The sequence below is a fragment of the Ammodytes marinus genome (assembly GCF_949987685.1).
Source record: "Ammodytes marinus genome assembly, chromosome: 14".
Classification (NCBI taxonomy): Eukaryota; Metazoa; Chordata; class Actinopteri; order Uranoscopiformes; family Ammodytidae; genus Ammodytes; species Ammodytes marinus.
This window is the reverse complement of record NC_137218.1, coordinates 16106903-16134680: the sequence shown is the minus strand read 5'-3', so window position 1 is coordinate 16134680 and position 27778 is coordinate 16106903. Positions and strand designations below refer to the sequence as shown.

General features: G+C 41.2%; 2 protein-coding genes across 2 annotated transcripts; one reads left to right on the top strand and one right to left on the bottom strand.

The window, feature by feature from the left end:
* Window positions 1-1365: 1365 nt before the first annotated feature.
* On the top strand, window positions 1366-19000 carry arhgap42a (Rho GTPase activating protein 42a). Its single transcript, XM_080040725.1, has 24 exons — window positions 1366-1920; window positions 4103-4198; window positions 4287-4348; window positions 7936-8007; window positions 9345-9446; window positions 9540-9650; window positions 10321-10425; window positions 10906-11035; window positions 11167-11267; window positions 11585-11694; window positions 11891-11969; window positions 12072-12111; window positions 12200-12262; window positions 12347-12421; window positions 12554-12638; window positions 12731-12789; window positions 12935-13040; window positions 13548-13707; window positions 13794-13944; window positions 14433-15113; window positions 15205-15361; window positions 15759-15824; window positions 15909-15988; window positions 17827-19000. The coding sequence occupies exons 1-24, from the start codon at window positions 1767-1769 to the stop codon at window positions 17913-17915; spliced, it is 2934 nt and encodes a 977-aa protein (XP_079896851.1). The 5' UTR covers window positions 1366-1766; the 3' UTR covers window positions 17916-19000.
* Window positions 19001-19302: 302 nt separating this feature from the next.
* Window positions 19303-26000, bottom strand: trpc6a (transient receptor potential cation channel, subfamily C, member 6a). Its single transcript, XM_080040356.1, has 13 exons — window positions 25691-26000; window positions 25321-25453; window positions 24118-24418; window positions 23417-23602; window positions 22874-23038; window positions 22524-22767; window positions 22212-22439; window positions 21361-21625; window positions 20964-21159; window positions 20358-20558; window positions 20118-20174; window positions 19648-19723; window positions 19303-19552 (listed from the first exon to the last, which is right to left on the bottom strand). The coding sequence occupies exons 1-13, from the start codon at window positions 25992-25994 to the stop codon at window positions 19425-19427; spliced, it is 2484 nt and encodes an 827-aa protein (XP_079896482.1). The 5' UTR covers window positions 25995-26000; the 3' UTR covers window positions 19303-19424.
* Between the last annotated feature and the right edge of the window lie 1778 nt (window positions 26001-27778).

Genomic DNA, 27778 nt, shown 5'->3' with positions numbered 1-27778 from the left:
ACTTTGTGTCTATATAGTTAGCACGATGTCAGCCCTAAACTGCTGCATCATGCCTATTATCCAAAATTCTGGGGCTGGGGTGATTTGTGCCAAACGGCCTATGTGAGTTATAAGTAAGTAAGTAAGTAAAATATATGTATAAAAGCACATTTATGACACTGTCCAAAGTGCTGTACATAGTGCATTCAGTAGATAAACAATGAAGGTAAAATAACAATAACAAAAATAAAAGACATAAAGCCCATACATCCACAAATATAAACAAAGATAGTAGTGCAGAGGTAAGATAGTTAATGGGCAGGAAAAACCAGAGTGTAAAGATGGGTTTTGAGCCTTGATTTAAAGGCAGAAATGGAGGGGGAATCACATTTGTCAGATGGCAGTCACAAGCACGGAGCAACTAGTGCGAAGCACATTTCTGAGAGTTGTGCCAGTGGCATGGCTGCATACGCTGGTCACCAAAAAGAAAGTGATTGTCTACAGTAGCTCAGAAGAGACTGACATCTCCATTCCACTTAACGACACCATTGATGAGAGTTCAGATGGCCAGAAAGATGAAAATGGCGACTTTGTCATTGTGGGCTTTGTAGGCAAAACCACCTAGATCTGCTAGGCCTTGTTTAAGAAAATTGACCTTCAATCTTTGTAAAATATTTACTTTATTTACTCTAAATAAACCTTAAATAAGTAATTGTCTTATGGATTTGTCTTGCATTACAGTTTATGAGATATATATCAATGGCACAATTTACCCCATGGTATTCTCTCTTGTGGCACAACTTACACCACACTGGGGGCAAGTTGTGCCACAAGACCACTTTTTTTCCGAAAGCTATATTTCTTAAACAGTTTATTCCAGATCCAAAGCTTTTATTGCCAGGGATGCACCCCTGTTGTGCATCCCTGGCAATAAAAACGTGTACATATTTGAGTTGGAGACATAACTGTCAAGGTCTCACTTTAAAATCACTTTGAGTAAAAAGTTGCACAACTTAGGCCACTCTCCCCTACTTCTGGATATTATAATTACTTTCTACAAAATCTGCTAGGAAATAAAACCCAAAATTCTACACACTGCAGGTTTAAGAACTAGCCTAATAGCCTAATAAGTTATTATTGTATAATGTCATAGACTATGTTTTATTAAGTGCTAATATGCAGATTCAGTCAATATTATGTTTAACCCTAACGCTATTATATACAAATTCCGTCCACATAATAATAATATGCTATTAATAATAATAAATTATTAGTAGGCTTTTATTATGATGCATTTTGAACTTTGCACTGATTTCCCCACGCACCAGCAGGAGTCTCCCGTTCCCATAGTAACAAAACTTTTAGGAGCCGTATGTAGAAGAAGTAAGCAGTATACTATTGTGTTTGCCGAATGCCGACCCCAAAATGAAACTCGGCTACTTTCACTCCGTGACCGATGGTGTTTTTCTGCGTCATCTACAAAGCATCTAAGGGGTCGAAGCGGCGTAATAATCGACTTATATAACTTTTAAAGGGTGATAAAGAAGCGCACAGCTCGTCGTGTAGCATAGAAGAGAGTTTCTGTCTGACACTCTGCCCCGTTGGAGTGTCCGGAAGTTGTGAGGGGAAAAAAGGCATGAAAGAAGGGGAGCTGTAAAGAAAAAAACCGAACAGTTTTCTCTGAGCACAACGAAGCACTGTTTTCTTCCCGTACACCTCACCGAGGAGACGGATAGTGTAGATCTTGCTGTAGTTTTTTCTAATAACCCGCGTGCAATTGTTTAACGATGGGTCTCCCGACGCTGGAGTTTAGTGATTCTTTCCTGGACAGTCCCGAGTTCAGAGAGCGACTGCAGTGCCATGAGATTGAGCTGGAGCGAACCAACAGGTTTATTAAAGACCTCATCAAAGATGGAAACATGCTCGTGTCTGCCCTCAGAAGTAAGTACACGCCGATCGATAACTCTACGTGGTAAAAGAAAAGAAAAAAAGTTGCTGCCTGATTACACTGGGAAGCACAAGGCCATCACTTCAAGCATAGCCAGTGCTTAGCCGTAGTTAATAGCTTATTACATTGAGTTGTGTTTTGGTGGTATGAGCAGCACAGTTAGGATAGCTATAGTCTGTCCTTGAAGTGTAACACTAAGCAGACAAAACAAAACATGTTTCCTATTTTTTAATCAACACTGAGGCATTTCATCAAAACAATTGTGATTTAATTGGAATAAGAATGCTTTACATGATATTGATGCTGTCATATAGTCTTAATTGTTCTAAACTAAACTAACAGAGCAGCAATGAGGCAAATCAGACAACTGCCTCAAAACTTCTGTGGCCCCCAAAGCTGCTGCAGGCTAAAGGTTTTTTTGTATGGTCTCCTTGTGTGAGCTCAGACACTTTGTGGTCTCTTTGGCTCACCTGCTATTTGAAGTCATTGGTGTGAACCCTCGTGTATGATGCAGAGTGTATCCTGCTAACCCTGCACCCTAACCACACAGGGTGAGACAACATATATGACCACTGTCTTGTTTACAGGTCAAAATGTGTTCCCAGCACTCCTTGGAGCCACTATGATCATACCACCAGTGCTGTAGCTACTTTGTGATTTGCTTTCATTTAAACGTTATGATTAATTATACGTAGGCCTATGTAGGCTACTGACTGGAAGTTCTCTTCCCAATGGATCAGGTTTTCAGCAGTTTTTTAATTTTAATTTTAATTGATCTCAAACAATAAAAATTTAAAAATGTAAAAATAAAAATAAATTGGATAAAACACAAAGATAAAATCCAAAAAGGATTAATTCAAGAAGCAGCAGGCAGAAGCATAATGCATATTCCTGCCCCAATATCATATTATTACAGAAGAAACAAATAGTTATAGGCCTACTGCAAAATGCGAAAATGCAGGTCAACAACATTCAACAATTCACCAATATACACACGAGTGATAGAGCAGGATGCAACATGATGAGTGTGTATTTTGTAAGATTCAAAATTAAAATGGTAATATGGCGATGGTAAAGCAGATTCAACTTTGAGTTAGTACCGTTCATAAGCACATGATGTTCCGGTCATTCTGCCGTAAATTGTTTTGTAAACTCCCCGGAGAAAAATCAAACCTGTGCAAAGAAAGGCATTACTAAAACAATCTTAAAATAGCATTCTTTTCACTGATGGTCTCATTTGCTGATACAGGTCTTATGTGATCATTAGAGGACAAATGAGACTGTTTCATAAATATGTCAAAGTTCCTCGTAAGAGGTTTAAACAACAACATGGTTAAAACCTATATTTGAGTTTACAGCTGTTATCTACAGTGTATTTGTCATCAATGCATTGAACCTGCCAACAGTTCTGTTTTTGCTGATCTCCATGCAGTAAAGTAAAGACACATTTTTATGGTGTAAGTATCAGTGTATCATATTATATAATGCAGTGGTGTGATTGTAGTAGTGCCTTAGTTAGAGAGTTAGAGAGTTAAAACGTGGCTGAAGACTCACATTGTTTATATTGGCCTTTAACACAAGTTGAGCTTTTGACACTCCTCCATGTTTTTATTTTTTATTATTTTTATTTTCATGTATCATATATGTTGTTTTGTATTGTTTTTTTGTACAGCACTTTGGTCAACTGATGTTGTTTTTAAATGTGCTATAGAAATACATTTTTGACTGACTTTTGACTTTTAGAGCGGGCTGCCAGGCAGGCCAGAGTTATTATGGGTGTGTTGGTGAGAGAATCCAGTGTTGTAGTGCCAAGTTTTCACCTTACAGGTATTGTGTTGTTTGGACACGTACACACGGGTTTCAAGCCAAGTGGAGTTTGTAACAGGGTGTGGCTGTTTATTTACATCAGACTTTGACGCCTCATGCCTTGGCAGTGGATGACAGATGAAGAAAATATGATAATAGTTTACTACTGGAGGGAATAATTGGCACTTCTTTTGAGGGAGCATTACACAGTGTTGGACCAATAATACGCAAACTCATGCCACAAGCATTCTTGTGCATAATGTGGAAATAGTGACATTATATTAGTCATACATGAGTCCTGGTAATAATTGAACGGTTTTACCTGTTTAAAGTGACCAAAATAACTTCTCTTTCTGTTGTTTTTCTCAGGTCTTTCTCTCGCTGTCCAGCGATTCTCTCAGTCCCTGCAGGACTTTCAGTGTGAATGCATTGGAGACGCAGAGACTGATGACGAGATCAATATCGGTAAGAGATGAGAATATAACCGATGATGTAGAGAACTAGACCGCAAAAATATGTATAAAACTGTTGAGATGTGTCATTTATTTTGCAGCTCAGTCCTTGAAAGAGTTCTCACAGCTCCTGAGCACCATGGAGGAGGAGAGAAAACGACTGGTAAGTTGTATTGTACTTTACACAAGGTAAATACATTTAACACTTGAATATCTTATAATGAATAGGGAGTGTCAACTTTTCCTATATAGATAAATTCTTATTCTATACTTTTTTCTCAGTTATGTATAGTATATACATTTTCAAGAATATAACCGCCAGATGTCTAAAGGACTTCAGAAAGAAATTACACAGAAAGCATCCTCCCTGTTTGAAACATCTTATTCTGAATGACAATGGTGATTAATACACCAGTGGAAAATGTCCTTTGTCCTTATAAAAACGTAATGTTGTTATCCAGTTGTGTTGCACTCGTGCCTTTTGTGCATCTCTTCACAAGTGCATCATGTGCACAACTCTCAGTTCAAAAGCTACTCTGCCTTTGTAAGGCAGCTTCACTTGACCAACCAAACTGACTTCCTAAAGGTTTGATCCTACTCTGGTTTTCTGTCCTGCTCTGGTCTGATTCAAACATGTTTTGTGAAAAAGCTGCAGTGAGGGCTTCATAGTGATTCGGAAAAAAAGTATTTGACTTACAGACCCTCCATCAACCAAATGCCTTTGTGTGGGAGTAACTGGAGTCTGGCACAGTCTGCATGTAGGCGACCCTTTTGCGCATGTGTAATGTATGTGCACAGTGTGCTACCTCTCTCTCTCTCTCTCTCTCTCTCTCTCTCTCTCTCTCTCTCTCTCTCTCTCTCTCTCTCTCTCTCTCTCTCTCTCTCTCTCTCTTTCTCTCTCTGTATGTGTATGCCTTTGTGGCTGTGTGCATGGTCTAGTTACAGAGGAACCATGTGGAACCTATTCTGCCAATTCCCCTGTGAGACTGAAAGCAAAGCTCTGAATGCCTCGGAAAGTCCAAAAAAGGGACCTGTGTGTGTGTGTGTGTGTGTGTGTGTGTGTGTGTGTGTGTGTGTGTGTGTGTGTGTGTGTGTGTGTGTGTGTGTGTGTGTGTGTGTGTGTGTGTGTGTGTGTGTTTGTTTTAATTGTATGCTTTTCCACTGAAATGCCGCTGTTAGGTCTGAACCTCTACCAATACCATCATTATTAAGTTAAAGGACAATTCCAGCTAATGTGTTCCCATGAAATACCTACCTGCTCAACCTGAAAGCAGGATTATTGCCATTAGACAATGCCCCTCAGTCTAAGTATTGAGTTTCATCCTACATATGGTGATATGCTGGAGGAATAAAGGACAAACAGAAAGAAAGCCCGTTCTTTTGTTACTGGCTTGGAACCAAAATGAAGTGAAGTGAAAGTAAAGGACTGGGAAGTTATTCCGAGTCTGATGCACTTAAATCAACCAGGCGTATTCTGATAACCGCTCTGACTCATCGCCAACCACAAGTTTCTCATACATCCTTTACAGTCAGCTGCAAAAATATAACCACAATTGTTTCAGAATTATTTTTGGTTTGAAGATGTTCTATTGAAATTCATCTGATCAATTGTATTAATGCTTTGCATGAGCCCTACCTAATTTGCAGTGTTTCTACTAAAAAAAGATTTTCAACCGAGTGCTTGCTTCTACTTTTTAGCCAAGCTAGTAGTGTGGCTCTGGAGATGGTCATTTCAGTCTGAAAACTCTTAGTCCTGTTTTCTGTGTTAACACCATGAGCAAAGTCCATACAATGCTCAACAGTAATGCTTATGATATTGGATAATGAGCACCACTTCATAAACTGGGGTTCGTGCTGGTTTTTCCTATGTTATACGGATGTTTGGACAGTTCGCTAAGGTGTTCAAGCTTTATTTGTAAAGTGAACAGGAAGTAAATAAATCACAGGTATGATTTATCAATTGCGAGATACATTATGTCATTTGTGAGATCAGCTGCTTCAGTTTGAACATTGGACCCCTGCACATAAATCTACCAACTTCACCCCCTCTGTTCTCATCAATATGTAATCTAGACTTCCAGTTTAACAAAACACTGAATGAGATCAGGCTGAAATAGAGTTTAGTAAATAAATAAAACCCAAGATGTACTTTTCTACAACACATCTGTGAAGTTGCTGACAGATAATAATCGTATTGATGTCTTCTATTATTGAAGATTGTAGTTGTATTATTACATTTAAACTTTTCCTCTGTGTTAATTTCAACACCGAATCTAAAAAAAGGAGAAAAAAGAAGCAGAAATGTTAAAAAAAAATTTACAAAAAAAAATCAGACAGACAACTATTGATCGATCAGATTAACTAAACCTATTTAAAGAAAAATCAACCCTTGTGTTTTCTTACTTTTTTTTTCTTTAACTTCGGGTTTTGTTATGTAGGGGAGAACGGGCTAATCTGTGCCACTTTTTACATTTGCTCCCCTCTAAGGGAGCTAAAATGATTTTTCACTCAAATTTACACATTTCCCATTAATTCAGGATGTTTCCTAGAAATGGGCATTAGCAGAATTTTTTCAAGACAAAGGGCAGTGAAAATATGATTGTTTTAAAAAAAGTTGTCATGTGGCTCACTTTACCCCAGCTGTGGGGTAAACTGATCCACTTACTTTTTCCACTCTGAAACTACCATAACAATACATATTGTAACAGTAAGAATCCTGAAAGTTAGCCACACATTCCAGAACTAATGTCGGACTAGTAAAAGAATGATGGGGTTTGGTCAATTAAGCAAAGCAAATTTTCTAAACACTTGAAAGTAACTCTGGACAAAATCAAATACAACATATTATAATTCAAAAGGTTTTAATAAGATTCAAATGAAAGATAGAACCAGTTAGATTAGAACACAGTCTGGGGGTCAGAACACAGGACCCTTAGAGCCAGCTAGTGTCTGGGGGTCAAAGCATAGGAAAATCAGAACAATCGAGAACAGCCTGGGACTCAGAACACAGGAGAAGACCCAACTGGATTATAACATCAACCTGTCATACTCTACAACTAGGCCTACTCTACATTCCAGCCCTGAAGGTTACAGGGAAAGATGAGAAGGTGCTCTTTCCGTGTGGTTGCCCCAGGTCGTCTTCCTGGTGTATTTCCTTGGCATGATGGCTTTTCTACAATGTGTATGACATTAAAATAAAACATATGTTATGTAATATTACATTAAAATATGTTTAAGTCTAAACTTAACTTGTGCCTCATGGTGGGGGAAAGTGAGACAGTGGCTCACTTTCCCCCACGGCATTTGGCTCACTTTCCCCCACCACCACAATTTGAGAAAAAACTACCTCTCTTAGCATTTCAGGCTAATCTTCAGTTATCAGCATCACATGGTTTCATATGTTGGTAGTTCATCAACACGTATGATAGAGGTTTTTCTACGTGAATACATTTGCTTTGGCACAACAGTTGATTAAGTTGACAGCAAGAAAATTTACTTTTACATGCAAAATACCTATTTTGGTGAAAAAAACATGCTTACCACAGCACCATGAGGTCCTCTCTTTCAGGGCCATGGGGAAATGAGAGGGGCTTGAAAACATATATCTCACATGACCACAAATGTTTTCCGTTGCCTAGATACAGGGGGTGGCTCACATTACCCGATGTCTCAGATTCCCCCGTTCTCCCCTACTCTTATGATGCACCGAGCTGACTTTGGTGTTTTTCTGTTCCTCTGTTCCTGTCTAAGATCCAGAACGCTGATGACGTGTTGATATCACCGCTCGAGAGGTTTCGTAAGGAGCAGATTGGAGCTGTGAAGGTAAATCTGCAGCTGAATAGATTATTAACACAAAGTAACTTTTTTTCTTTGATATTCACACACCGTCTCTGCTGAGGCCGATCAGTGAAGATGAGTTAATTTAGCATTTATTTCATTAACACTGTAGTTGGCGTTGATCATCAGACACATATCCTTGCTCTGGTCTGATCACAGTCAGCTGCTCGTTCCTTGGACAGAGAATCCAATTCTGTTCAGATAAACGATGGATCACAGGCCAGTGTCAAATAAACAAAGGTCATGGGAACGGACGCTTGGGGGAGAAAGACGTGGAACGCGTCACAGACAGAGAGACGGTTGAACTCAGAGAGGCAGCATAAACACAAAGCGGGTCTGGTGTCTGGTTTCAGCAGCTGTCTCAAGTCTTAGAATTCAGTTTATCTAATTTTTTTCCCCACATTGGCTCACTCTGAGACAAAACAGCGGAGATGATGCAGTGCAATAGACGTGGGTTTAACAAAACAGAAGTGGTCCCAGCTATGACTAACCCTGAAAGTGAAATCACGGCTCACTCTTTGCCCTAGCAGAATGTAGCAGGAGTGTGTGAGCAGGACATCTTCTCACTGATGCTGTTGAGCAAGAAAGAGAGAGACGGTCACATGGGGGGGGGGGGGGGAACATATAGATTTTGTAAAATAGTTTTTTTGTCTTAAATATTTTGGCAGTGTCTTTTCATTGTGACCATTAATGGTCCCCTTGCCATTCGTCACAGATTTCTGCTGGTTTGCTCGCCGAGAAAAAAAAGGCCAAACTTTTGTTACTTGAGAAAGATCAGATACCGAGACGCTGTGCGAGTATATTTAGAGTTTCAGAAACCTCATGGCAGATTTGTGGCGTTTTGGTATTTTTAGCCTTGCTAGCTGCAGGGGTCTCAGAATGGCGATGCCGGTCTGTCGGTCAGTTGGTCAGACAGTCACTTTGGTCCAGACTGAAATATCTTGGCAACATTCCAAGGGATTGTAATTAAATCTTGGACAGACATTCATGGTCCCCACGGGAAAATGTTACTGACTTTGAAGATCAGATAACCTTTGGCTTCTAATACCAATAAATAATACTAAATTTAAGTTCATGATAATAAAAAAAAGTATTGTAGAAAAACATATTTATATTCTTCAAAGTAAAGTAAACACAATACTTATTATATAAGAATTTGTATTGAAAAATTTACAGCAAAAGATATGTGAAGGGTTAGGGAAAGGGAGATATGTTCATTTTGTGTAAGAGTGACATTCCCTGAGTGTATTTAAAGAACTTCATTTTCCGTTTGTTGCTTTTATCAATTGCTCTTGTCCTTTCCACATACCCGTCATCCTCAGGAGGGAAAGAAGCAGTTTGACAAAGAGACAGAGAGGTACTACTCTGTTCTGGAGAAACACCTTAGCCTGTCCTCCAAAAAAAAGGAAACCCATCTGCACGAGGTAAACCTTTCTAATCCTAAATAAACACAACTCCCACATTTGTAAGGAAACATTAAGAACCACATGTGTGTTGCTGTTGTTTTTTTGTTGCAGGCTGACTCCCAGATGAGCAAGGACCGACAGGTTTTTTATGACGCATCGCTGCAGTACGTTTTCAAGATCCAGGAAGTGCAGGAGAGAAAGAAGTTTGAATTTGTGGAGCCGGTGAGTTCACTTACACTATGACCATTGTTTATATGCAACTTTAGGAGGATACAACTGTGTGTTTTTAATGCTGGGAAACACACATGCAAAAGGTTTTTATCAGTATCAGCCCTTTGCCTCATGTGCCGAGTTGTTATTTAATTGCCTTCTGATTTTTTTTGAGCTGTGGGGGAATTCACACCTGCGACCAACATGATACTAAATGTTTGATCACAGCAAAAATATGACGGACAAGCCTATTTTGTAAATAAATTATGTAAACAGCCTATTTGCAGCCAAGCCAGTGATGACAATGTGTGTGCATACAGACACGATCATTAAAGGCAGCTGAGCCAGCTTCTGAAAAATCACACATTACACACACTGTTTGGCCAGTGATAAAGATGTTTTAATGATAGGTATCAGTAAAGCCCACTTCCTGTTGCTGTAGCGGCACTTCCTGCGCAGAGATTTCTTCCGCCTGGCAGAGAGGGGAAACTCTTTGTTGTAGAGTAAACAAGGGCAGCAGACCAAACAACAGGCAGAGTCCTGGGTCTGGGGGTTTCCTAATTAGGCTGTTTTGATGGATTCGGCAGATGACTAACATTCATTTTGCGATCCTCTCATTATCCTCTACACTTTGAACCCCCAGCTGATATTATTCCTGCCGATTTGTCCCTATGCTCTTCAGCTACTAGCCTTCCTGCAGGGCCTGTTTACGTTCTACCATGAGGGCTACGAGCTGGCTAATGAGTTTGAACCCTACAAGCAGCAGCTTCAGTTCAACCTGCAGAATGTAAGTGTACATATATTTACTGCAAATCCCTTGAACAAATGTGTCTACCCGCCTCTTTAGCCATTACTGTAAGAGAAAGTATCTGAAACCGCCTGTCCCAAAGTAGAAACCTCACACACCTGATGATTAAAGACACAATGTTAACAACTTTGAACCACAGTTTGATGACAGGTCTAGTGCAGACTCTTGATGGTTCACACCTTGTTTGACTAGTTTACCTGGAAATCGAAGTTTAATGCCCTTAAAGTCATAATTTGACTTTTTAAATTTTAAAACTGTCAAGTTTAGGTGTCCCAGAGGTTTTTTCTTTCCGGACCAAAGCTTGCAACAATGCATTTGAGAAGAAATCTGCTTTCATTGCGAAATGAGAACTCATAATAGTATCAATAGAACAATAAATCTATGTTAGGGTGGTCCAGTGCCCAAAAATGTGTCCCATGTTGTCCAGTGCAGTTACTGATGCGTATGCATGTTGATCAGGCTCGCAACAACTTTGAAAGTACTCGTGCTGAGGTGGAGAGGCTGATGAAGAGGATCCGCTCTGCAGAAGAAGACTTCAAAGCTCCTAGTTGCTTTACCATGGAGGGATATCTGTATATACAGGAAAAACGTGAGCTCTCTACCTCTTTCTATCCCCTTCTCTCACTTGTGCATCGAAGATAATCCGATTCCAGATATTTACACCCACAAAAACATATACAGTGCAGAACCGTTGCAGGAAAAACGTGTGTCGTGTTACAGGTCCATTGGGCAGTGTGTGGACCAGATACTACTGTACTTATGCAAAAAGCTCCAAGATGTTCAGCATGGGCAACACAGAGGCCAGACCAGCCAGCAGACAGGTGAGCCTTCGACACAGATGAATAACCACACCAATGTTGTCAAACGTTTCACGCCCAGTAAGTAAAAAATCTTAATTTGCTTCCTTGCTGCTAACCATTTTCTAAATCAGACTATGGTTTCTATGTTACCTGTCATCCTTCCTTCCACACAGCCATTTGTTTCTGTCCTAGCATTAATCCGCTTACTGACCAGAGATGCATTATTGCCATATGTTAATACAGTTTGAATCAAGGGGCGTTAGTTTTGTTGTTGAGTTTAATGTAAATTGAAAAAACTTGAAGTGTGTGAGATTCCTGCCAACACATCTCTCTGTCAGAACGGCGTGGTGAACGGCGCGCCAGAGATGTTCAGTTTGCGCTCATGTGTCAGGAGGAAGACGGAATCAATCGATAAACGCTTCTGCTTCGACATAGAGGTGGTTGAGAGGTGAGAGGGAATAATCCATGATTTTTTTTTATTTGTCATTGGTGCAACAATTACAGCAGCAGTCGTTGGCAATAAAATTTGGTAGTCTGTTGAGATGATTTAAAGGTCGCTATGAATATCTGCTATGTGGGTAAAGTGAAGTACAGCTATTGTTGGATTGTTTTCAGGCTAAAAAGATCTCTTTCTTTCTCTGCAGGCATGGTGTCATCACACTGCAAGCTCTCTCAGAGGCCAACAGGCGGCTGTGGATGGAGGCGATGGATGGAAAAGAACCTGTATGAATATATATACTATTCAATAAATAATATTGATATATTAGTGGATTGTTTGAATTGTCATACTGTCACTCTAACTCATTTTTTTTTTCTTTTTTTCAGATTTACACTCTCCCTTCTCTTCTCAGTAAAAAGGAGGAGAGTAAGTATCCTTATTTATGCTGTCAACGTCTTATTTTGTTTTGCAATGTCTCAGAAAATGCAGGTGAAATACGTTTTCTGTTTTACAGCATTTCTCAACGAGGCCGGTCGCAACTTTGTAAAGAAGTGCATTGAGCTGGTTGAAACAAGAGGTATTCCTCCTCCTCTAAGTTGTTCAAATGAGAAAATCGGATTATAATGTGTACTCTGTTAAAAATGTGTATGTTTGTGTGTAGGCATCACCACACTGGGACTGTACAGGACTGGAGGAGTCAACTCCAAAGTGCAGCGGCTGATGACGAGTGTGTTTGGTAAGAAACGCCTCGCTTTCCTCTCTACAATGTCATTCTTCTGCGTGGGGAAGATTCCAGCACTTTGAACAGAAGGTGTGTTTAAAAAATCCATCGGGGCAGCTCAATCATTATTCATCTACTCTCCTGTAGCATCCACGGCTCCCTGTGACTTGCAGCTGGACGCAGACGCCTGGGACAACAAGACCATCACCAGCGGCCTTAAGAATTATTTCAGGTAACATGCTGCACACAAAGCAGTCTTTCTGAACTCCCGTTGAATAACACCTCTCTTGAATTGTGAATTGATGGATTCTAATTTGTATACAGGTGCCTGGCAGAACCACTGCTGACCTACAGGCTGCATAAAGAATTCATCAAGGCTGCAAGTAAGTTCATAGAAAAATTATAAAAGAGACAATCTGTGGTTTAGATTGAATTTATTACCATATAAATGGTATGTCATGCCAACAGAAGCCCAATATTTCACTCTATTACCACTGAATCACTCCCTCTGCACTCTTTGTTTCACAGGGTACGACGACCAGAAGTACAGAGTGAGAGCAATTCACGCTCTCGTACACAAACTACCAGAGAAAAACAGAGCAATTTTGGACCTGTTAACCAACCACCTTCTCAAGTATGTACATTTTAACACACACACAATTTGCTTTAACCTTTGATTTAGAAAAGAAAAAGTCTAACTTTCTTTTAGCCAACAGGCATTTACAGTGAGATCAGTCAGACGTATAGACAAGAACGTTTGCCTCACACCATAAGACTCTTTTTGGCTGCAATGAAGCTACTAACGGTACATATTTCTGCGAGGAAGACAACTAAACACTGATGGGTATACATACTTTGTATAGTTGAAGAGTAAGATCAGGCAAACTGAATACTTACGAGGATACTTTCATACTTTAGATCAAAGTTAAAAGGGCACCTTTTAAGGATGTCTATTCTTTGCTTTAGCTGCTTGAGCAGAGAATCATTGATCTCAGATACCAACATGTCACAAATAACTTTCATTGAAAATATGGTGCTGTTTTTTTTCTCTCCTTTTCTCTTATTTTTCTGTTGTATAATATTTAAAAATAATGCTCTTTCTTCTATGTGTGTGTGTGTGTGTGTGTGTGTGTGCGTGCAGGGTGTCCTCTCACAGCGACCAGAACATGATGACTGTGTCAAACCTGGCAATGATCTTCGGCCCCACACTGATGAGGTCACAGGAAGAGACGGTGGCCGCCATGATGAACATCAAGTTTCAGAACATCGTGGTGGAGATTATCATCGAACACCACCACAAAGTATGTCTCACACACACTTCAGCGCACATCCACAAAAAAACACACTCACACCTAACACACGTGTACACCTTACACATTCCTGTCAGATATTTGGCGAGGCCCCAGACCTGTCAGTGCCGTTACCTCCGGCTCCTTCGTCTCGGGCGACTCCTCGGAGGAACAAGGCCATCTGTCTGTCATCTGGGAAGAGGAAAGCCCGTCTCTACCCTCCTGCTCTTTGCCTGGCAGACAACGACAGTGAGTTGTTCTGCAGCTTACAGCTCCATCCTGAACATCCAGTATTTCTGTTTCAAATTCAGTATCTCTGTTTTATATCTCAATTTGTTCTCAGTACAGGTCTCACTTGTGAAATGAGATCTTGATCTCAATGCGATTTCCTGATTAAATAAATTATATATATATCCTCTCATCGCTCAGGAAGACTGTACCAGTTATATTTTGCACATTCGTCCAATGGGACTCTCAAAACTCAGATATTAAATCTCCTACAATGAACTTCTAAATGATGAAACAATCCCATCTTACCTCTCTGATGATTATAAATGAGCAGATGAGACCGTCAGTGAAAATAGTGTTTATATAGTTATTGTTATTTTTTTTTAAGCTTTTTTTTTATATACTTTATACTTTTTTTGACTACTGTACACTTATGAATGAATGGGCTAACCTTGACGTTGCCTCTGTCATTCATCCTCTTTATCATGTTTCCCTTGCTCTCTCTCCAGGCGACACATTCAGTAGCAGCCCGAGCACCACTCCGATGGGCAGCCAGGAGTCTCTGTCCTCGCATTCCTCTGAGAAGAACGGACTGACCCAGACGTCTCCTCCGTCCTCTCCTGCCGCCGAGGACCCCGGCACGTCTTCCCCGGCGCAGGTGTCTCCTCCTGCCACTTCCTCCTGCTCTCCGTCCAACAGCAAAGACCAGAAACCCCCGGCAGCCCCCCCTCACCTCACGCCTTCTTCCCCTTCCCATTCCCGGACTTCCTCGCAGTTCACTCCGACCCAGCAAGCTTCCTCCTTATCCTCCTCCATGTCCTCTTTAATCTCCGCAGAAAAGACGGTCAAAGGGAGCTCATCGGCCTCCTTGTCTTCTATTAAAGAGTCCAGGTCTCCCTCAGTGGCTTCCTCATCCACCACCACCTCCATCCAGCAGTCCTCTCTGAGGGAGGGTCGGCCCGTCCACAGAGCATCCTCCGTCTCATCTCTGAAGAGCACTCATTCAGTGGATCAGAAAGATGCCTCCTGCACGGTCACAGTAACCAGGATGACAGCAGACTCCACCTCTCCTTCTCGCCAGCACAGAAAACCTTACAGGACTGCTTCCTCCTCCTCTTCCTCCTCCTCTTCATTATTCCCATACCCGCTCTCCACGTCCTCCTCTCTCACTTCCCTTCACATCTCCGAGGGTGCGTACATTAAGTGTGGCAAAAAAGTTTAAGCATCCGTTGTTTCCCCCCAGTTCGGTTCTGTTCTGATTTTACTTGTGCTCTGTCGCAGATTACAAAAGCTGCCACGGATCGGTACAGAGTCTGATGTTGCTGGACCCAAAAGAGGCGACGGGGCCGCGTAAAAGTCGACACGTCCGCTCGGGCTCTGATCTGACACGCTCTCTAGCGATCAGTTCCAGTAACGGTTACCAGAGGCCGGCATCAGTGTGAGTGTTTGCAAGGTTTATTTTATATTTCAGATATTAAGCTGATATAGTCATCCTGCACTTATTTTGCACTTGTATCCGTGCTGTTTGAGAAGGAAAAAACATACAGATCTTAGGCCAAGGATAGGTTAGCCCAGGAGGGAGAAGCTCATGCAGGACTTAAGGAACAGCTGTAGGCTCCTGTAACTGTGACATCCCAGACTTCATTGGTTGGATTTAAGCAATCATTATTTGTTTCAGATTGTTGTTTTGTTTTGTTTTGTTTTTAAAAGACATTTTTCAAGAAGCAGAGAGTGGGTTTTCGACAATCACAAACTCCCTTCCCTCTCTCTCAGTAACAACTGGAAATGGTCTCAGGAAAGGATTTCAGAAGCAATTTTGTGTTTGTGTGTTGCAGATTATCAGCCAGAGGACCACAGCGTGAGAGCTCAGTCTTCTCTTCCGCATTAGACATATCAGGAAGGTTTGTTGATTTTCAGGTCTCAGTCCTATAAACTTACTTCCGAAGTCGTTCTTTTTGCTGATTACATTGTTTTTTTTCTCTTAGGGAAGCAAAAGCTCTTTACTCCTGTGAGGCAGAACACAGCCATGAGCTCAGCTTTCCACAAGGGGCGCTGATCACAAATGGTAAGAAAACTACTCACAGGTTTCATTTAAAACCTGGTAACAAAATGAGTTATGATTTCAATATCTCAGCTAGCTTGCTGATTTTACCCCCAAAACATGGTGCATCTGAGGTCAAGGGAAGCAATGGGGCTGGCTGTATGAGTTAATGTAACTGCTACATCCTTTATCTTTTGATAGGCTTTCTTGAATTAGCAGGATGAGGCGTGGTAAGGTTAGGTGGCCTTTCAATTATTGCGAGGATTTCTTAATTAGGAAAATAATTTTACAGCTGTAAGAAGATCCTGACACTTCCAAATGTGTAAATTGTGTACTAGGTGTTCAGGAGTCACATTTGTAAACGTGTATTTAAATGTATTTCAAATGGATACGACTTATCAACTAGTGAAGTGAAACAGAAGCTTTTAATCAATAAGGATAAAATGAGCACAGGTTGAAATGACATTTGTTCCATCAGCAAACATGTCACACAGCCAGCTAATAAGCACTTTACGGCTTATAAGCCTTATTTTCTCCTTTGTTCTTAACTTTTGATTTTAACAATTTTTTCGTATAATCCATTGTGAAATAGTGTTAATGTTTGGAAACTTGATACAAACACTTGAAAACACTGAAATACTGTTTGGTATCCTAACTCAACCATCAGGGAATTCAATGAACTGTTGCCTACACTAAGGGTGTATTCACACATGCTGTGTTTAGTTCGGTTGAAACGAACTCAGGTGCACTTCCACCTTCGGTGCGCATCTTTCAGACAGGTGTGAATACAGCAATCGCACTCGGGGGCGGACCAAACAAACGCTCCGAGACCCAGCTGAAGAGGTAGTCTCGATGCGCTTCAAAACGCACTCTGCTGCAGTTCGTTTGTGGTGTGAATTTGGCCGGACTCGATCCGACCCAATTGCAGGAAGCACTGCGCCTTTTCTTTCTTTTCTTTTTTAATAAATCGCCATCAGCTTCACATTATGGGAAAGTGTTGTTGTCACCATTGTTAGGAAGATTAGTTGTGGTTTGACCGGGAGCCCCGAGCGAAAATATTACATTTGATAATGATGCGTGCGGATCAGCGATCAGATGGAGAGGAGCGTCTCCCGTAGCCTACAGTGCCAACAGGTTCACGCTGCGCTTTGCATGAAGTGTGTGTTTTTATTGTTCTTCCCAACGGGACCGTCAATACTGTCCCCGTGTCAGTTTGGTGCTGAACTGCGCCGAACTGACACCCAGCTGATACACAGCTTAATCAGCTGTGTTTCAGTTTGAGCCTAGTCTTCACGCGTCCAGCAGCAAAAATACAGTAAAAATGATGTTTCACATCGTAGGCTAGAAGCCACATAACGTGGCATTGTCATAGGGCTACATATTATAAACATATGAAACAACAATAATTAGATTTTTTTCTTCTTTATTTATAGGCTAGATGTAGGCATTTTTATTATTTTTAACTCCATATTATATCAATGATAAATTCGCAGTTTTTACTTCGTTCTTCCTGCTTCTCTCCACCCCAGAATGTCTGTCCAATGAATGAATGACCTTAGATCACGTGTGGTTTTGCTTCGTAATGCTGGTTCACTTGCAAAAGGGGCAATATGAAAGTGGACCACACCAAACAAAAAAATCCAAATTCTATTTGGTCTGGACCAAAGCAAGTGAACTAACGGACTTTCCATGTGTGAATACACCCTAAGCTTAAAATCTGTATAAATATAATATAATAATAATTAAAAAAATATACAATGTTTATAATATATACTGTGTCCACGTCTTAAGGAGAGTGTAGGTGTTTAACTTGTATAATGGAAGGCCATTGTCTTGCTGAGTTCAGTTGTTTTTGTCTGCAGTGTACCCGTCTGTGGAACCAGGCTGGCTTCAGGCGACGTACAACGGCAAAACCGGCCTCATACCAGAAAACTACATCACGTACATTTGACAGACGGAATGATGTCATCTCGGCATCACTGACTCATAGGACTGAGGTAGACTTTAGGGATCAACAGTGCATACAGTAAAACTGTGCTGCTGATCAAAGATATAATATATTCATCATGTAACTGTGACTGTTATCGCTAAACTACTGGAGCTGGATATGAACGATGCATGTACTGTATGTTTATCTGACTACTATATGTGAACCATGATATGTGTTATAATTAACCAGCTTATAATACGGTAGATGTTGAAATTGGACTTTTCTTACATTCACTTAACCATCAGCTCATGTTCTGTGTTTGTGTTCAGTGGCCTTACTGCATTTATGAGAATGCTATAAATCCATGAAATGTGTCTTAGGTACATGTAAATGGTACGCTGGAAATCCAGACTCGCCGTTAGCAAATTTCAATTTGCTCTGCAGCTTACTCTGGGCACGAACCATTGGAGCTCATCAACTATTGCAGGAAATTCCAAGTCACCAATCAAATTGTACTATCTGATATGGGCGGGCGTAACCAGATGACGACAGTGCTGTGTTGTTGAAGTTGTGATAGTAAACAACAAAGATGGCTGCAGATACATTGTTTCATATAGCTTTGGCCTTAACACTTAACGATTTGGACTCAGCTTTTTCTTTAAAAATTTAACAGAAGACAAGCACTCAAATCTTTCATTAGAAAAAAAGATGTATGCAGTTCTTCCGACCTGATATGGCAAAAGTTTAATTTACCAGTTAGCACAGCTTGTCACTAAACCGTCGCTCTGAATTCCTCACTTTGTTCATTGCTCTGATTGGTCGTAGTGCTATCCAGTTGTGTGCAGTGGTATTTTGAAATGCATGCTTTTGTTCCGCCCCTTGAGTTGGAAAGGTCCTTTGCCCATTGCATCATTCTAAATGTGGGATTGGACTTCCAGGCTGTGGAAAATGTGTTTTCTCATCATTCTTGATAATTTATATGCTTGTAAATGATTGTATTAATTGTATAGCTGTGTGTCTGTCCAGAGGTGTTTTTTTAATAACTGGTGGTCCAAGATTTCTTTCACAACACCTTCATTCACCTGTCGTGTCAGTTGTCATGCTGCCTAAATAAATACTTAGAAAATTCCTTGTTTGTGTATTTATATGTTTATCCTGCATATTATTCCAGCCACGAGAGTAGGCGCTGCATGATATTGTTGACCAGGTTCAGGCTTTTTTGTACTTTAAATTGTAGGAGAAAGAAAAGCTGTTATATTACTGGGTCAGGGAGGACAAAATTGTTCCATGGTCTACTCTTTTAAAGATGCAAAATTAGAAGTTATCCAGATTAAGTTGACTCTTTATTATACATGATCGTGCAATCAGCAAGCTACATTTTATTTTCCTATTCACATACATACATTCTTATTTTATCATTAGATGTTTTGTCCCTGTCGTACTGTATCTTCCTTCAGTCATGTAAAACAGGCACTTGAATCTCTCTGAATCGACAGTTTAATGCACAGGCCGCGTTGGCAAGTGTTGCGACTACGAAGGTGTGCTCATTTCCCCCAGCCTCCTCAGCAGTCCATCCAGTGTCTCGATGTTCTGGGATTTCTCCTCCAGCAGCTCGTATCGTAGACTGGAGATGTCCTGCTTAATCTCCTTCAGCTCACCTGGGGGAAAAAAAGCAAACACCAAAAGGCTTAAAGGAAAAACTTCTCAGGAGCTTAGTCTGAAACAAGTTATAGCGTCTGTCTGTTGATTTTACCTTCAGTTATCTCGTCGCTCTCCTTGTCTGCTTGGGCTTTGATGATGTAGCGCTTGATCAGTCGCTTCATGATCTTCTGCAACCAGCAATGGAGAAAAGGCTCAAATGCTATTGAACACGGACAATTATCAAGGCAATGTGTACAACAGTAATCCCACGTTTTTTGGAGGGGTATTTGAGCCAGAAGCACTGATTCAATCTTAACACTGACATGTGAGAGATGTGCAACAGTTCTAACAGTGCAGTTTACTGCTGTGAAGAATGTTTTGTGCTTTCTATTTAGTTTTGTAGGCCATATAAAACCTGGAGACTTACCCTACCATAACCATGAACAGTACTTGCCTATACCTAACCCTCACCTTAACCACTGACCCAAAAATCAGTGTTGCACCAATTGGGGACACAGCTTGTGTACACAGTCCACTGGTTTTAAGTGTAGTGCACACACATACACGCACACAAATTCATACCTGATATCTGGATGGGCTGGTAGGAGCACCAAATCCTGAATTTTTGCCCACTCCGAGCTGGAAGATTAAGATGAAATTAACTCCACCGAACAGAATTGTGACATTTCTATGTTCAGACTCGGCAGTGGTGCAGCAGTAGAGCCACTGGGAGGTGCTTAGGCTCTGCCTTTAAAGCTTCCCCATGTATCATGCTTTTATGATTACTTATAAATATTATAGTGAGTCCAGATTGTGTTGTACCTGGTTGAGCTGTGTCTCAGTTCCCTTCTCACTCTGTCCTGCCACATAATGCAGAAGCAGAGACTTGACGGCCGTAGTCAGTCCCAGCACAGATTTGGGACTGGGGACCAGGTTAAAGGGCACAGGGAGCGTCCTTCCCTCCTCGAAGTAGGAGAACCAGAGTTTGGCTCGGGCAAACTTCCATTCCACGTCAGCATCATCCTAGGGAAGAGAGGCAAACAAAAGGCATTTTTTATTTTATTTTTAACATAAACACAAAGGACAATTACACATATACACACATATAGGCTACTGTACACGGGACTAAACTGGTGTTATTCATCATCTTCTGATATCATGTTTGTTAGATTTTCGATCAGAATTTACTTTCTTTTACTCTCGATTTTTTCTTGTTATAGCCTACAAGCCTTATTTTAGATAATATGACAAATGGAGGTAGGCCTTTTGTCGTTTACAACGCCTAGTTTTTTCACTCCTGTTTTATATATTTTTTTATTAGCATAACAATATGTGCTACATGTGAAGGTGATGCTTTTTCAGGCCCCTGTCTATTATTGTAGGCTTGTACCTGAGTCACATGACGAATCCAATGTTCATTGGACTCACCTCAATCTCCTGGAAGGAACTGTTGATCATGGCGATGAGCATGTTGAGCAACACTATCACCATGGTAACATTGTAAACCCCATACAACACGTAACCAATGTTCTCGATGAATTTGTGTCCGTTATTGATCACGACAGACCTGACCTCAGACAGTCCAAATATTGCCCAGAACAATGTCTTGAAGCTCTCCTCCAGGCTTGATAGACGCGCAGAGAAGAAAATGTGAGGGAGGCAAGAGCAAAGTTATTTTTGAATTCAAACAAACCATTAATCATCATAATGGAGACGTTAAAGATCCTCTGTGAGAAAAGAAATTCCATCACATCATATTTATTTTTCTACATTACTGTATTACTGAGTGAAGTTGCATTTGCAAGAATTTGATAAAGAGTCTCACGTGGTGAAGGCGTCATTCTGTTTGGCCCCCAGGTAATAAGAGTACAGGTTGAACATGCCGATCATGAAGGCCAGAAACACCAAGATGAAGATGACCATGAACTTGAAGATGTCTTTGACGGTCCTGCCCAAAGAGATCTGCAGTGGACCGAAGCTCTCGTTGGCCGGGAGGATGTAAGCGATACGAGAAAAGCTCAGCACCACGGCAACTGCGTACAGGCCCTCAGACACCAGCTGGGGATCGGACGGCACCCAGTGGATACGTGCTAGAAAAAAATAAACATAGCGTGAATCACTCAATAAAAACCTAGGTTTGGCTGATGTGTTGTCCTAATATTTATATGAGGAAATCACAACAGCCAGTTCACAGTGTGTGAAAAACAAGAGTGTGTGGAACAAAAACACTGGATCCATTCTCATCTCATCAGCATAGTATGATGGAAACAAAAGTAGCCCAAGTATTCTTTTTTTTGGAGGGAACATTTTCTAAACTTTGCTTTGCTATTGAAATGATGTAGTTTTATTGTTTTACCACTCTCTAAGTAGTCTGTGTATTTTTTAAGGAGAGTTAGAAGCCATAACTTTTGGGAACCACTGAGCTAAGAAAACTGTTGTTTGTATCAACGGTTTGTTCTGTAAATTGGATTAGTCTGAAATGGGCCTGTTATAAGTGTTTGGCGGGCATACCTATGTCCAAAACCAACACGTCGTCTCAGCTGCAGTGGAAGATATGCTGGTATATTTACTGCCTTATGTAACTCACATACTGCAGATGTTTATACTAAAAGTAAATGATGGTATTTAAAGTGCAAGGGGCTGTTAGTCTGTGCAGTGGCGTGCGAGCATCCTTACCCAGTGTGAAGTAGTGTATCTCGGGGGGCAGTGTGACATTAATCAGTGTTTTGTAGTGTCTGTGGACGTAGGTCTGGGCTATGTCAGCTTGTCTCAGAGTGGAGAAGCGGCAGCTGAAGGAGGCAAGGAATATCGCCAGCATCCCAAAATCCAGGAAGTTCCACGGTTCGAGCAGGTACTCCCCCGGCCCTTGGCTCCAGATTTCCTTCACCTCGGCCCAGATCATACCTGTGTCGGCACAAGTCAAACTATGTCATACTTGTGATGATGACGTGATGGCTTTACTACATCATGATTTCATTTCATGCTCACCCATGACCCATGAAATGATGAGGATCTCCATCCATGTGAAAGGTGTTGTGGTCATGCGGTAGAGTAGCAGCGGGTCAGGGTAGAGTCTGAGTAATTCTGGGTGCTGATGGTGGGTCATGTTTGGCAAATGGGTGGTGCCTCCGAAACGGTCGGCAGCATTCAAGATCAGAAGACCAAGAAAAATTGTGAAGGAGGAAGCATGGGCCACAAACTTCATGAAGGGACTTCGCATCACTTTCCCAGCCTGAGGAGAGAGGTGAAACGACAGGAGGATGAGAGAAAATTAAAAATATATTTTATGCTAGTGATGAGTATTTTTGTTGACGTCTGAGAGTGTAAATGTTACAAACTCTGCTGCATGGAGCGATCCAGTAAGCCAGAGCCAATCCAGGCAGACCTATGGCCACCGCCAACACCACCAGCATTTTGACGCCAGTGGTTTGTTGTCTCAGGCCGGGCAGATTCTCGTACCAAATGCTCAGCAGCTGCTGCTGGCAGTTAGGATGAGCCACAAACTGAAAGGCATAGACATTACAGAAAAGGTAACAGGGAAAAATACGTGAACCTTTTATAATACATTTCTTAAATTGTTGGTTGACTATCAAAATATCAAAAAGATAACTTTTCTGTCAATCAACTAGTTGATTATATATGTTACAGTACTAGTCTTATAATTAAAGTGTTACGTTAAACGTCTGAAAATAAAGCTATCAAATATGCCAGCCTATGATATTTTCTTGATCAATGAAGGATTAATTTCTCTAATTGTTAACTTGTTTCAAGTTGTGCATGGCTGGATGGTGATACTTTTTAACTGTTATTATTTCTTCAATGTCCGAAGACATATTTTTTTTCTTGCCTCAGATCCACTGCCTCTTCGCAGGCATACTAACCTTTTTGAGTTCGTACTTGATGGCTAATTTGAGCCTTGTGAGAGATGGGCGACCTGGTAGATCGTAGCTGTCTTCAGAGTCAGTTTCTCCGCTCAGTATGGCGTCCACCTCCTCGGTGCTGCGACACAGATCCAGGAGGCCCACCACGTAGTCCTTGCACTGGCTCGACAGACAGCAGTAGTCGTTCTGTGAACGCAGCAGGGGACATGTGTGCATCATTGAGCCACTCATTTGATATGTTTCTCAGGAGGTACGGTGCTGGGGCCCTAACACCAATAAAAGTGGGCAACTTGATTCATTTGTGTGAGCAGTAGATTTGGATTGTAACATCCATTTAGTTTACAATGCTTGTAGTATGGTGTCCCAATGTAAGCCTAATAATTATAGTTGTAACATGGGTGTCAAACAACGTCTCTACAGTGACTCCAAGATCTAGACCTGTGTCTGTTTCTGCTTCCTCTGTTAAGGCTCATAAAATGGTTTTAGGTGCACCAGCAGCTTTAATAGGCAGCAAGTTGGCAACTACCCTTTTAATGTACTTAATGGTGAACTGCTTATCCAGTGCATGGGCACAGTAGCTCTTACAGGATGTGCACAGTGATTTAAAGCAGACAGATACTGCTTTCTGGACTTTTAGTTGCATAATGGTTTTTCGTCAACTCTTCCCAATGATTTCTTAGGATCTTTAATAACATGTATACCTTGAATTCTTTCTCAATATTAGCCAGCATGGCCAGTTCGTTGCTAAGCTCCAGGGCTGCCAGCACCGGGTCCTCATTGGATAGAGAGAGGTAGGCAGGACTGGCCAGGCCCCTGTAGGCATTGATCCTGGACCGCGAGTGGCTGAATGAGTCAAATTGCTGCTGGTAGTTACAGGAATCGCAGCAACAGAAATAATCGTGAGGCGGGTCGATGCGAGCCCCTTTGCTCAGCAGGGTGTGAACGATCTCGTATTCCTGGCAGTGAGCTGCAAGGATCACCGGGGTAACATCATGAGAGAACCTGAGGAAACGTGCGCACCAAAACACAAAGACCACCATTCATTCACAGAGCAACAAAAGATAAACGATCAAGGAAAAGCTTTGACAGATGAGAACTATTTGTTTTAAATGATCTTTCCACCACATAGGTTTTCACTGCTTTTTCTCTGACCTTAAGAAACATTTTCCACATTTTTAACAATGTAGTTTCATGAAAATGACAAGTGAATGTGGATGTCAATGTTATCCGATAGTTATCAATTTATTCTTAAAACTCTTTTATGGCTACTGGAATCATTTTGTCAAGGACTACATATTTTATGCAGCACATATGGGATACACATATGTCTAGAGGACTATTTCTAGTGAACAACAGTAAAGCAAATCGTCTGGGATACGATGGGCAAGCTGAGCCTTCAGACACAGTGACAGGTTTAAGATTTAGGAATGACTGGAAAGATTCAGCGCTCCCTTGAGGCAACTTAATAATAAATCAGGGAATCAATATAGGACTGCATGCAGGAACACTAAGAACCTTTTTAAGTCAGTGATGTGAGAATATTCACAAAATCGCAATTATAAAGATTTTCCACCATTCCCATAACTTGAATGTTTTAATAGCGATCCTCGATAAAATCATATTTTGGTTCCATCCCTACTTTTTAACAAATTTCATGAATTTCACATTTCCTTTTTATAGCTATTTTTCTTCACAAAGCAAACAGAACAGCAGCAGTAATTCAATTCACTGGATGTGAGTTTCTGATTCTGACCTTCAGTCCAGAGCCTGCTGTTGACTATGTACTAAGCATAAAAGCAGCCCAGGGTATCAGGACCCTCCAGGGAAAATTAGATATTTATTGCACCACACTGTTGTCAGAGCATTAACTGTAGATAGGTGCCTCTGACCTTTAACTGTCTTACCTCGTCCCATCCTCATCATAAGCGTAGAAGTCATCCAACATGTCTGCTTGAGCAGGGCTCGCTGTCAGTCGATGGGCATCTCTAAATGCTGGGTGAAACAACAGGGCCTCTGTGATACGAACATAACCTTTACCTAAAACACACACACACACACACACACACGCACGCACGCGCACGCACACACACACACACACACACACACACACACACACAAACAAAGAGCAGAGCTGTTTGGTTTGGTATTTGTTTCCAGAGACAGGCCCTCTTGATTGATATGTTATGCAGCTCCAGAGCCTCTGGGCTTTATGAGATTTGGATGAAGATGTATTTTAGAATGTATTTCTGGCATTCATAAATGGCCACATCTTACTGATGGCTAACAGGAGGGCGTCACCCACTCTGGACAAATCTGCCCTTGCCAGCAGCAGCTCCGTCACCTCCAGGTGTTCGTTGGATACTGCCAGCTGCAATGCATTCTGGCCCATGTAGTCCACAGCGTTGACGTTCAGGTTGGGCACGTAGAGCAGCATGCGCCGCACCTCTGGTATGTTGCCATATTCAGCCGCCTCCAGGAAGCGCTGTTCCAACTCTGATGGGCTAGTTGAAGGAGCGGAGAACATGTAGGCAGGACCACGTAGAGCCTGGCGTCTTTTAACATTGCCGAGAGGAGCCATGGGCTGTCTCTCAGAGCTGCCAGAGAGTCAGGAGACATAAACACAGTATATTATGTCCACACACACATTAAGCCTTTTGGAAAGCACACTTGAATTACTCACCTCCACCTTAATTTCACATTCTGCAAGTACATTATTTGCTTTCTTACTAACTTTGATCTCTTTTATATTAATCCCTGGACACTTCTATGTGGTAAAGTTTGGGAATATTGAATACTCTGAAAAAGACAAAAAATAACAGAAATTAAATATTGATAACTCTGCGGTCAAAATCAACTGAGGTCTTTTAATAGATATGGCACACATATTAGACACTACAGCTCCTTAGAAAAAAATATTCTAAATAAAGTTTGTGATAATAATGACCCATGCTTGGATAAAAATCTGAAAAATAGATAACAAAGGATGAAGTGTACCAGCAAAAGTTTAAATAGAAATGTGATGCTTTAGGGGCGCCCTTAGCTCAGTTGGTAGGGCGTCCCCCCCATGGGCCTCGGCCAGCAGCGGACCCGCGGTCGTTCTCTGCATGTCACTCCCCTCTCTGCCCCATTTCAACTCTGTCTCTACACTATCAATAAAGCATCAAAAAGGCCAAAAAATATCTTTAAAAAGGGCGGTATTTCACATCAATGCACAAAAGCTACATAAACAATTCTGACACTGGAGGGAGACTACAACACAACTCATAATCTGCTAGTAATCCTAGCGACATTATTCTGGTGAAATGTTTATTGATTGACAGAAACTATTATGACTTTTTCCAGACAACTGCTACTTTGGAAAGTGAAGTATAGTAAAGTACATCACCAGTTTAATAAAAAAAAATGGAAATAGCATGTTTTTCAAACAAATTCTGGTTATTTTGCAATGTTCAGGTTATTTCAAGATCAGGCTCTATGCGAGTATAAAGTACTCATCAATAATTCCAAAATCTGAGTCACTTTCAAGGGAACATGGCATGGGTCACATCACAACCAATACAAATTAAATTTTTTCCAACTTGTTTTCCATGGATTTAGTAGTTGTGGATGTGGACCATTGTTAGATTATCATTTAATGAAACCATTTTCATTTCATTGCCTATAATTATTCTACTGTGTTAAATTAAAATGTAAAAACTCTCTGCACATCTGGATGAGTGGGAGATGTGACTGAAAGACTTACCCGAGACATCGTCCGGGGAAACAGCTATCCTCTGCAGAGTCATCGCACATCAGCAGGTTATCCCGGCTCCGGGCCCTGGGGCTGTCGCCGTAACCCGCAGGTCGGCTGTTATGATGAAGTGCTGGTGGTCTGTGGTTCATTCTGGAGGTGATCATTAACAGAGGGTCTGCTCCCGGTTCATCTGAACGAGTTATCAAGTGCCTGAGCAAAGGTTCTCTCTCCCTCTCCGGGTCTCTGTCTCCCTCCCCCTCGGTTTTTTCTGTGTCCTTCAGAAAGAATGCATCCTTCTGGGTCCTACTACACTTTTATTTACACGATTCATTGAACTTTGCAGACGTAGAGGGCAGCTCATTGTTATGATGGAACACACTGAGGGTTAATGGTGATATATGGCCATTATTGTCTCAGTTGTGACAGCTGAAACTACATATTATTTTCCCATATTTTTGAGACTACAGACAGAATTTGCAAAAATTGAGAAGATAAACCAAAGCAGAATATTCTGTAAATACTGTGCTTGGCCAACAGTTTTAATGCTCTGGCTGTAAAATGCTATTTTTAACAGCAGTGTTTAGAGTACACGTTGAGTCTTGTCAGTGAGTAAGAGAGAGCATATGTGT